The following is a 10334-nucleotide window of genomic DNA, read 5'->3' on the forward strand; positions in this document are numbered from 1 at the left end:
TGTTTGCATGGTGCGTCCCGCCCAGATGTTTTCTGTGTGATCAGTGCACCCTGTATACTCATTATGTGCTGGTGTAGCTATCTATCGGCTGTGTGTTTATTTTTCATATCTGTCCCTAAACAGGACTCGTGGATCACGGATGGGCTCTAAAGTATGGCAGAATGCTCATTACGCACAAGCGCTTCCCAAGTGGGGCTGTTTACAGAGGAGGCCTTTTCATGTGGTTTTTACGTGCCGCCACTGCCCATGGGTGGGTCTCGTTCCGAGTCTTTTTTGGACGGTGATGTTGTAACTGTGTTTTCCACGAGGCAGAGCAAAAAGGGGAGCTCTGTTCTGCGCAGAGGAAATGGGCGGACTCCTTGGAAAGTTTGGATGGAGTGACTGAAAAATAGAGGGGGGGGGGGGGTGTGGCAATGCTAGGAAGGAGAGGACCACCAAGAGGGGCACTCAAATGTTGTAGAGGGGTGAAGCTGCTCCTGGACTGCTCCTGAGATTTGATCCACGGCAACGGGCAAAAACCCCTGGGGTGAGTAGGTATTCCAATGACTTTTCATTGAATTTAAAATAAAGACCTTGTAAAATCCTCAGTTCCAGGTCATTTGTAAACAAAAATGTTACTGTGGGGTTTTTTTTTTTTTGTTTTTTTTTTGCATCACATCTCTTAACGGGTAGCAAACATGATGGCATCAGGAAATTACTTTTTTTGTGTGTTTGTTATGACACATTTTGCCAGAGGAAAATGAAGAAACATGATAACATACAGCGTTTTACATCTGTCTTATATTGTGTGTTTACTTCACTTTCATATGATGGATTAGACATAATGACATAATTTGACAGGAATTGTGACTCCGCCGCCCACCCCAAATGGACCTCTCCTACAGATAAAGATCTGCAGACAATTTCATCCTGTCTTGTATTTGCCTCCGAGTTCTGTCTCCCTGCACGTCGCCTCCTTGTTGTGAGCCGACGTGTCCAGCCTGTGCTCTGCGATGTCGAACAGCTTTTGTCAAATCACAGGCTTCTCCGCAGACTTTAATTTCCTCTTAGGTTACAAGAAGAGCTGCTTTACTGAAATCCAAACCCAAGCTGAACTGCAGACTTGTTTACACTGAAAAAAAACCCAAAAAACCCAGCCATTCAGAAGGGCAGACAGGTTAATTGGGTAAATGTTTTGGACTTGTTTAGATTTGAGCCGGCCCGCCCAGTTTCTCTACAGGTCTGTTGTAGCCTCACACAGGCCACTCAAAGAGGAGCCTTAGAAGTAACTCATTGCTCCCTGTTTTGAAGTCTTACGCAACACAGAGTATACTCTGTTCAGACACTCAGATTTTCCACTTTATGTTTCAGGGGAAAGCAGGAACGTTCCCAACACTGAATTTCACTGTGGAACCAACCAGCTTGTTAAGCTGGTCACACACTATTTCCTTGCAAGCTGCTGCGTTGGATACGGGAAGCCCAAATTAAAACCGTGCTGTTTGTTTTGGGCAGGCAGTTGAAAATGGCATACCTGCTCATGTTTGTCACCCTGCTGCACCTCATCACACTGGCAATGCTGTTCATTGCGACCATGGAGAAGGTAGTATTCCAATTTAAGACATGGTGTTTGTTTCTTAACTGTTATTTCATAAGGTCGACATATCCAGCTGTGTGCTTCGTGTCTAATCTCTCTTTAAAGTCCTGGTGGGAGTGGGAAGGCCTGGAGAACTCAGACCTGTGGTACAACTGCAGGTTCGACAACTTCACAGGGAGCTGGTTGTGCGCGTCCTCCAAAGAAACCGGTGAGCAGCTATTTCGTTCTGGTTTCACGTCCACAAAAATAACTGAGGCTGGCGTTTGGATGCATGTGGGGATGTTTTCCTTCCTCAGAGTGGCTCCAGGCAGTGCAGGTCCTGATGGTTCTCTCGGTGGTCTTCTCCTCCGTCTCCTTCTTGGTGTTCCTGGGTCAACTGTTTACCATGTCCAAGGGCGGACTCTTCTACTTCACGGGGCTGTGTCAGATCTTTGCAGGTAACAGTGGAGTGAAGCAATGTGCCGCCTGGTGAGACCATTTGAGAAGGGGCGACGCTTGCTCTTAGAAACCACATGTCGAACAATGTCCATGGTTGCAAACAAGCTACTTGTTAGAATCTGGGCCCTCTATATTCTAGATACAGCACAACTAGATAATTCTATTTTTCATTTGTTGGTGATGAAGAACCTGATCCTTGATACATTTCTGTACGTTTCTACCATATGTACTGTTTTATAACTTGGTAATGAAAGCAACCAAAACATACTGTTGTACACACTTGTAATAATCATTGAGTTCAATGGCTAAACATTTAGTTTACTCTTAGTAACGGCTAATTAATATGCAGTGGGTTACTATTCAGATATTTTATTTAAGCACAATGACTAATACCACATTGTGGGAAGCTCCACTATAAGTAAAAGCCCTGCATTAAAAAGCCTTCTTTAAAAGTATCTTAGTATAATAAGTCAAATCTGATTCTGCAGATAAATTATCCCTGTTTGTGTTTTACTATTATATCGGATCTTTCTGGATTAATATTACTGCTGCAGTGATGTTTCTGGTGAATTTTACAGCTGTTGTTTTTTTTTTAAGGTTGCGCTCATTTGAACTATTTTATATATTTTGGCAGCGTCTGTAGCATCACTATCCCGTCAGAACCACGTGTCTCTAAAAAGTCAGCCTGTTTTCAGCGTTGTGACGGTGCATTTTCAAGCGTATCTGAGAGGTTTTTTTTTAAACAGGTTCTTTCGCTTGAGCAGCAGGAGAATTTACTCAATCCACAAAGGAACACTTACTCCTTCACTTTAACATCAACATTCAAAATCAACACATGAAAATTCTTGAAAATACATGTTTTTTCACCGGAAAGGAAGTTACTGAAAATTGGAATCTGAAAAGTGACTGGGGATTAAATCCGTTAGATAAATGTAGTGGGGTGAAAAGTACAATATCTGCCTCTGAGATGTAGAGGTAAGATGTTGTACAAAAAGGAAATTCTCGAGTAAAGTAAAGAAACATCAGATTTGTACAAACATGACCTGGATAAATTAAAAACATTCCACTACTGAACATTTGTGTAATATGGCGGATCAAGTAAACACCTGAGGCCCACTGAGATCAAAAATGTTACCCCATCAAAGGGACATACCACTATTTTCTGAAAGTCCATACTGAGTGAGTAATGTAAACTTTACAACAGATTTTGCATTCCATACCAATATCACCTTTTCTGTGACAAAGAAAGAGCAGCATTAATTACTGTCACTCTGATATATATGACATTATTCAATCGATGTATTAGATGTACCAGGTAACAAAAACTGGAAAACATTTCACACACTCTGCTATAAAACAATCCTATTCCCTTTTTTTTTTTTCTTTTGCAGGGCTGACGGCCTTCTCTGCAGCTCTCATCTACACGTTACACAATAAGGAAATCCTCCAGGACTCCAGAGAGCTGACTTCAGGACACTTTGGCTACTGCTTCATCCTGGCCTGGGTGTGTGTCCCCTTGTTGCTGTGCAGTGGGATCATATACATCCACTTGCGTAAGAAAGAGTGACCAGAAAAAAAGGAAAACAATGTCAAGAGCAGAATTGGATAAAAAAAATAAAGTGATTTGACGTTTTGTTATTCAGTTAATACAACACATTTTTTGCTCCAGTCACGTTTGCTTTGCTTCAGATAATGTGATTGTGTTTTTGAATGGTGGATACATGGTTGGTGTAAGAATTACAAAAAAAAAAAAATGGGCTAGCTCTGCAGCAACCCATGAATCCTCCATATCAATTCTATATATAATGCTCACCTTCTGTTTTAGGACAAGATACCAAAGCAGTGTTTTTGTTTTTTGTTCGTTCTGTAGGCCCTATGAGGTATTTGAATTGCTGTTGAGAGCAAACTGGAAATATGTATATTTTTGTACCTAAAGCTGATATCAGCAGATGGATGTAGTAGCTGCTTTTCATACATATCACACAGAAACAAAAGTCCATCTTTGCTACCATATATTTTGTTTGTCATATTTGGTAATAAATGTTACATTTCAAACCAAATAAGTTTGTTTTTCTTATTATTACTGTTATTAGTCGTAGAAGTAGTCATAGTAGCTGCAGTAGTAGCAGTATTTACGTGCTTGAAGCCTTTAGTGCGGTCGTGTCGTGCTTCACCAGCAGGAAGTGGAACTTCTCAGGTCGTTGCCATAGTGACTGTAAACCTATAGTTTCTCATCAGCGCAGGTTAGCTTCATTAGCATTTCTTGTTGGAAAACCAAGCCAACTGTCGTGTGTTTTACCATCCCACACGGACTTTCTTGTTATAATGGAGGCTAAACCCCGAGTTGTGGGCACAACATCCGAGGTAGTCCCTCTTGCCTTACCCAAAGGATCGGCGAAGTTGTGTGAACTGTGTCAGAGAGAAGCCCACCTGCAGTGCACCGAGTGTCGGGTCACCTTCTACTGGTAAGACTAAGTTAGCTTAGCTTAGCTCACTTGTTAGCTTAGCTCTTTTAGCACGACACGTTAGGGCCGCTAATGGCTGCTGTACTAATTATTCTTGAAAGCAGCACGTCTCCTAATGCTGCACGGTAGTCTTGAGTTTGTCCTGTGTGTGTACCTACTCGAACCGTGTGCGCAGTTTGGACGGTAGGTGGCAGCATTTGATATATTTTCCTCACAGCATAACTTAAATCACAGCACACGTCGGCATGAGGAGCGCTCATGTGACCGTGTCGTCTGGGGGGGAAAGGAACAGCTGGAAATGAAATTACCACACCGATTATTTTTGTTCATGTGACTTTTGTGCTTTCAGTCCGTTTTTGAGCATTTTAGCAGGGCCAACATCAGCCTTTTTTTAAAAAACAATGTGAGCAAGCATTACCCCCTGGCGTTATTGGACATCTCCTCAGACTCAATAACAGATCATAAGATGGTGCTGCTGGGTGAAATCCTCCTTGGCACAGTGTGGGGAGTGAAGAGGAGCATGTGGTGACATCCCTCCCTGCAGGGATTTATAGGGATGAGCCACTAAAACCAGTCTCTTAAAGGGAGCTTATTGTGCTTGCTTCCCTCTCAGCCTGTAGAAATGAAACACAAGTCAAGCCCATTTCTTGAATTAGATGAAGAATTGCGGCCTGCAGTGTCATTCAGCTGTACCCCAGAAATAGGGATAGAGGGGAAAGAGAAGCAGATACGGCAGATTGTAAATTTTTCCAGTTCAGAGTTGAGATAGCTGTTGTTATTTATCACAGCAACATGCCTTTAATGACTTCGGAGCGGCTTTCTTTGTTTGGAAACCAGCCCTATAAACCTGTTACATTAAGGGTGAAGTGGTTTGCTGAAGGTGTAATAAGTCATATCATATTATTAGTCTGCTGGCAAACTGCTAGTATCCAGACTTGTGTTTGTGGTTACTGTTTATTATCAGGCAGATTGAGGAGCATTACGTAAAGGAAGCTCTGCAGAGACAAGAATGTGCAGTGGCCCAGTGTCCTGACAAGACCCCGTGATTTGTGTGTGTCTATCATACACACACGCACACACACACACATACACATACAAGCTATGTCAGTGCTACTGATGCGACGTGGCCAGATCACTGCCTGCTCGCTGCTTCTGTCTCAAGAAGCACAAATACACTGGAGGGAACACACAGGCAAAAAAAAAAAATAATAATGCAAGGAAAAACCAAGACAGTTTCCACAGAAGTGTGCAGGAGAGGAGAGCCAGAGGAACTAAATTACAGACCAGTTATGTAATGGCATACAATTTGGTATGCCCTCTGTGCACTCGGATGATATTTTCTAAATGGGATAGAAGCTCTGCTTTAGAAATGTTAGCACTTCAGACCCGCTGATATGCTGTGAAGAAGAAACATTTCACAATTTTAAGTCAGCCAGATCCACACTTTTAACACATTTCTGCAGAGCTGCTGCAGCTCTACTCTTACAGCATGAGTTGCAGGTCAGAGCAGGGAAAGGAGCTTTTTGATCAACAGCCTGATTCCTGAGCCAAAATCAGCAACATTGTAGCCAGAGGGGAAGATCTCATATGCATGAAAACCGGAAGTTTCACACAAAGTCATGGGGAATCTGTGGATCTAAGGTAGCCGAAGGAAGAGAGGAAACTGATATAGAGAGTCAGCTTAGCAATATAACAGTCCCTTTTTTTTATTTCTTTTTTTTATTCCTCAGTCATGCAGAGCACCAGCAGGCTGACTGGGTGGGGATCCACGAGCGAATCTGTCCGTTGCTCGTTCCCATACGCACCCAAACACTCTCTAGTCTCCAGGAGGCGGGTCGCATTGAAATGCAGCTCAAAAAGGTGAGTTTACATCTCTCACTGTCAAGGCAAATGCAAAGATGAACATGAATTTTACATAAAACATATCCCAAGGCTGTGAGAGGTTTTGAATGTTCTTCTCGGTAATCTATTTGTCATGTCTTTTCAAATGGTCTACTGTTTAGCTTGCAGGTTTTTAGATTTAGCTATCCTAATTTCATACGACTTAAGTTGCCAAATCCAAACCTGGAGCACACAATAAAGTGGTAGAATGCACTGTCGAAAAACAAAGCACATTAAGAGTAGACGGAGGGAGAGGAACAACTGGGCTGTTGTTTTAGAAGAAATAGAAAGAAGGGATTTCTTTACATGGATGTTACTCCAGTGATACAGAGGCTAATACTGAGTAGTGTCTATAAATGGGAGGGGTTCAGTCCTCTGAATTGTTCTGCAATATCATTGGAAGAGGAGTTTGATGAATTAATATTGAGTAAAAGCAATCTGACTTGTTCAATGGGTTTGGTTTATTCACCTAGGCAGAGCTGGTTGAGATTTGCAAGCTTGTGGCTCAGAGCAAGCTGTCTGAGGGGAAACACCAGGAGGCTCTGCCTGCCGCCCAGTTCTGCCTTCGCTGCTCCATAGACGTCCACGGCCCCCGTACTGTCCATCTGGTCCCTGCCTACCTGCTGCTGGCCGAGGCCAACATGGGTGAGCAAGGAGTAAAAAATGGTTTCTCAGCTCATGTTTAATGTACCACTGTCTAAGTGTATTTGCACTTGTGTTTTCCAGGTTTGGGTAATCTAACCATGGTGGCGGAGCTCCTATCCCAGGCAGAGTGGGTGGCGTTGAAGAGCCCAGAATGTGGTCACGCAGTCCACCATCGGCTGCACAGGAGTCTGGGCCGCCTCCACACGGCAACTGGAAACCTGGAGGCAGCTCTGCTTAACTTTGCAAATGATGTGTGTGTCATTATCAGTACACGTGCAAGAAATGGCTCCAGTACATGAAGTGTCTAATTATGAAGAAAGCCACGACTCTGTTTCTGCACTTTAAGTATTAAGTATAATTAAGTATATTTTTAAAGTATGGATTGACCTTTTCTCTGATGTTTTTGTAGATATACTTTGCCAGCGAGGCGTATGGTCTGGATAGCACTGTCACCTGTGGTGGCTACTATCTCATGGCTGATGTGTTCACCAAACAGGGGAAGGTGCCCGTTGCTTGTTCCTTGTACTCTGAGGTAAAATTTAAAAAGATGAGATATGATAATGTTATGGCAATTTGACCAGTTTTATTTTGGTTTATGCGTTTCATGGTATGTCCTCTGTTCATTCATAGGTGGCCCGTACTTGGCACTGTCATCTGACCAAACACCTTGAGACCCACATGCAAAATATGCAGAATCCTGACATGTCGTTTGAGCCCTCCTATGGTATGCGTTATTACATTAAATATGCACAGTTAGCGTAATATAGAACCGTATAACCCAGAATAAACAATATAGAACCATACATTTAGGCTTCATCCAATTATCCAATTCTAATATAATATTCACAGTGCGGAATCAGACAGTGACATCACAAATCCATCATTTGCTCCTCGCGCTAAACAGTAGAGGGATCCGTTGTTGTATCACCCAAGAAATAAGGTCAACAGTACTATATTTAGCTGGGCTGCATTGCTGTGCAATCCAAAGGCTAAAGCCCAGATTTACACGACCATGCTTAGGGCTGACTAGAGACCAGTGCTGACACATCTCTGGCTGTGCAACATCCGCACCGCTACCCCCTATCGCAGCTGCTGGCCTACATATGTTGCTAAGCCTGTTAGCTGCAATGCAATTTCTCCAGGCTTTCGTGATGTTTACCGGAAGTGGGTGTGGAATGGAAGGATGCTTACACCAACTAGACAGAAGATCTGGTTTGTGTTGATCTATATCAAATACATAAGTACTGTGGTTTTTTTTCTTCTTCCATCTTTAACTGTATTTATACCCGTGGTAATGTGCTGTTAAAGCTAAATGACATTCGCACATCTGTCTCTATCCATGACTTTCATTCAGACAATGCACAGCGAGTTGAAGTGGATGAGATGTTCAGAACCATGTTGGAGTTTGAGCAGAATCGCTCAGGAAAAGACTCTGCCCAGGTTGCACTGGTGGCCCACTGCCTGGCCATGCTGTGTTTCCTGGGAGGAGACTGTCTCAAGGTGAGGTGACCACCAGGCATTAAAGGTTCAGTCTGACACAGTGACACATTTCCCCATTACCCCCTTTAGAGGGCCGTCAACACGGGATTATCTCTAATTGGAAAAGCCGTAAAGATGAGGTTTGAATTAGCTCGAGTTCACGCGACCGTCTCGGCTCTCTGACCTCCAGTTTCCAGTCTCCCTTTAATACCACCGGAGGCCGGATGAGCAGATCTCTACAGTATGTCAAGCCAGCTGAAGGAATGAGACAGTAATGATGTAGTGAATTTGTCTGTTCCACACCGTCTGTACAGGAAGTCACGCACCAGAGATGTGACTGCCACAGACTTTGTCAGGGTCTAAGTTCAGTGGGTCGGATGAGATCTTGTGGCTAAGCACGCGTCGCCTCGTCCTAGCAAACAATAAACACGTAACAAGAGCCAAACAGTCACACAAATACGTTTCACAATACTGGTTTCTGGATGAAAGACGACCTGACCAACAGCTGCATCAGACATCAGAATTCTGCCTAATTTAACAAGACTGAAAGCTGTTCTAGATAATTGAAGAGTATCTTTGATCTCGACAGTGAAATTGAGTTTTTGTTTGCCCTCTTCCACATGGACATGAGTGTCTAGGGGCAGTTCTGAAAGAAGCTCTGTGTCCTCTAAGTTAGAGGGATTCTTTCTGCTGGGTGGAGGCTGCCTGACATGGGCGTATGTGTGGGTCAGTGTGCTCCGGTCGAAAGATGATTTACTCGCACTGTGCCACCCAACAAGTGTACTGTTCAGACCAGCTGTCTCTTTTCTCTTATATTTACTGAACTGCAAAGTATTAGAAAAAAACTAGACGTGGAGTTCTGATGACCACTTCCTCTCGTTATGGTTGAAGTTGCACAAGTTCTTGTCCGCGTCACGGATCTATTGTGGGTTGCAAGTGCCAGGGCTACATAATTGTAAGGACATACGGTTGTTATCATTAGGACGTTACTTTGAGGGAATTGTGATTCAATGTGTTGTTGCACGGATGGACCAAATATCCCACGTCTTACTGTATCAGCCTTGTAATCACCGCAGATAGCTGTGGGTAGATAGCACACCGAAAGCCTGAGTAACACACATACACTGCACATTCCCAGCTGTTTACAAAACCGAAGAAACCAAAAGAATTCCATGGACGCCACTGCAAACTTCAATGAAATCCACATTGAGGTTGGCATGTTTCCATCACTGGGTTAGCATTCGTGGTTTTATCCTTATTTTCCCTCAATTTCAAATGATAAAGGACAATCATTACAGCCTAGCAGATCAGGTGGTCGGAAGGTAAAGTGGGTTAAGCCAAGCTGACCGGGTTGCAGTCCAATTTTCACTGGTATTATTATATAAGTCAGCTTTACTCTCTCAGGAGAGTCTAACAGCTGCAGCTGCTGCATTTGTTTCCGTTTGTGTTTGTTTGCCAGGCACTGGGATTTTGCAGCGAGGCCCTGCAGGCCAGCCAGCTGATACCAAATCATGACCTGACAGAGCCCATCCAGGGCCTGCTGCAGCTGGTGCAGAGTCTGCAGACAGAACCACGTCCCGGTTCGGACTAGTCAATATACCTGTTCCAGACCTGCTCCATCAGGACCGCTGATTTAACCCCACACTGGTTTCTTCCGGTGTCAATGTAGAAAACCACTGAGCTGGGAACAAATAACATTTTTTACGGGTACAGTTTAGAGATGTTGTGAACGGATGTAACCAGATAATGACAAAATACTGGGGACCATAAAGTGACATCTGTACTCTGAGCACATGAAACAAATGTTAAAATGGAAATGTTTAATAAAAGCAGTAAAAGAAAGAGGGGACATG

At 43.4% G+C, this 10334-nt stretch overlaps 2 protein-coding genes across 6 annotated transcripts; both read left to right on the plus strand.

The window, feature by feature from the left end:
* The first annotated feature begins 424 nt into the window (after window positions 1-424).
* Window positions 425-3918, plus strand: LOC115584803 (epithelial membrane protein 3-like). Of its 3 annotated transcripts, none has more exons than XM_030422569.1 (5): window positions 425-526; window positions 1351-1579; window positions 1679-1781; window positions 1870-2010; window positions 3403-3918. In XM_030422569.1, the coding sequence occupies exons 2-5, from the start codon at window positions 1502-1504 to the stop codon at window positions 3576-3578; spliced, it is 498 nt and encodes a 165-aa protein (XP_030278429.1). In that variant the 5' UTR covers window positions 425-526; window positions 1351-1501; the 3' UTR covers window positions 3579-3918. The 3 variants fall into 3 exon arrangements, with proteins under 3 accessions (XP_030278429.1, XP_030278431.1, XP_030278430.1); XM_030422571.1 differs by having other exon boundaries at window positions 426-526; window positions 1492-1579; XM_030422570.1 differs by having other exon boundaries at window positions 458-530.
* A 260-nt stretch (window positions 3919-4178) lies between these two features.
* On the plus strand, window positions 4179-10323 carry zmynd12 (zinc finger, MYND-type containing 12). 3 transcript variants are annotated; one of them, XR_003984616.1, is made up of 9 exons: window positions 4179-4476; window positions 6207-6336; window positions 6831-7002; window positions 7084-7253; window positions 7412-7534; window positions 7633-7726; window positions 8145-8214; window positions 8357-8502; window positions 9941-10323. XR_003984616.1 is itself a non-coding variant. In XM_030422566.1 (8 exons), the coding sequence occupies exons 1-8, from the start codon at window positions 4337-4339 to the stop codon at window positions 10070-10072; spliced, it is 1107 nt and encodes a 368-aa protein (XP_030278426.1). In that variant the 5' UTR covers window positions 4181-4336; the 3' UTR covers window positions 10073-10323. The 3 variants fall into 3 exon arrangements, 2 of the variants coding, with proteins under 2 accessions (XP_030278426.1, XP_030278427.1); XM_030422566.1 differs by lacking the exon at window positions 8145-8214 and having other exon boundaries at window positions 4181-4476; XM_030422567.1 differs by lacking the exons at window positions 4179-4476; window positions 8145-8214 and adding an exon at window positions 5935-6117 and having other exon boundaries at window positions 9941-10262.
* Window positions 10324-10334: the final 11 nt, after the last annotated feature.

Source organism: Sparus aurata, chromosome 7 (genome assembly GCF_900880675.1).
Source record: "Sparus aurata chromosome 7, fSpaAur1.1, whole genome shotgun sequence".
NCBI lineage: Eukaryota > Metazoa > Chordata > Actinopteri > Spariformes > Sparidae > Sparus > Sparus aurata.

Excerpts from the sequence above, each read along its gene's own strand:
- zmynd12 (XM_030422566.1), top strand. The coding sequence starts at position 4,337 with ATGGAGGCTAAACCCCGAGTTGTGGGCACAACATCCGAGGTAGTCCCT. Across the intron at positions 6,337-6,830 it reads TTGAAATGCAGCTCAAAAAG|GCAGAGCTGGTTGAGATTTG; the intron begins GTGAGTTTACAT and ends TTATTCACCTAG. Across the intron at positions 8,503-9,940 it reads TGGGAGGAGACTGTCTCAAG|GCACTGGGATTTTGCAGCGA; the intron begins GTGAGGTGACCA and ends TTTGTTTGCCAG.
- LOC115584803 (XM_030422569.1), top strand. The coding sequence starts at position 1,502 with ATGGCATACCTGCTCATGTTTGTCACCCTGCTGCACCTCATCACACTG. Across the intron at positions 1,580-1,678 it reads TCATTGCGACCATGGAGAAG|TCCTGGTGGGAGTGGGAAGG; the intron begins GTAGTATTCCAA and ends CTCTCTTTAAAG. Across the intron at positions 2,011-3,402 it reads GCTGTGTCAGATCTTTGCAG|GGCTGACGGCCTTCTCTGCA; the intron begins GTAACAGTGGAG and ends TTTCTTTTGCAG.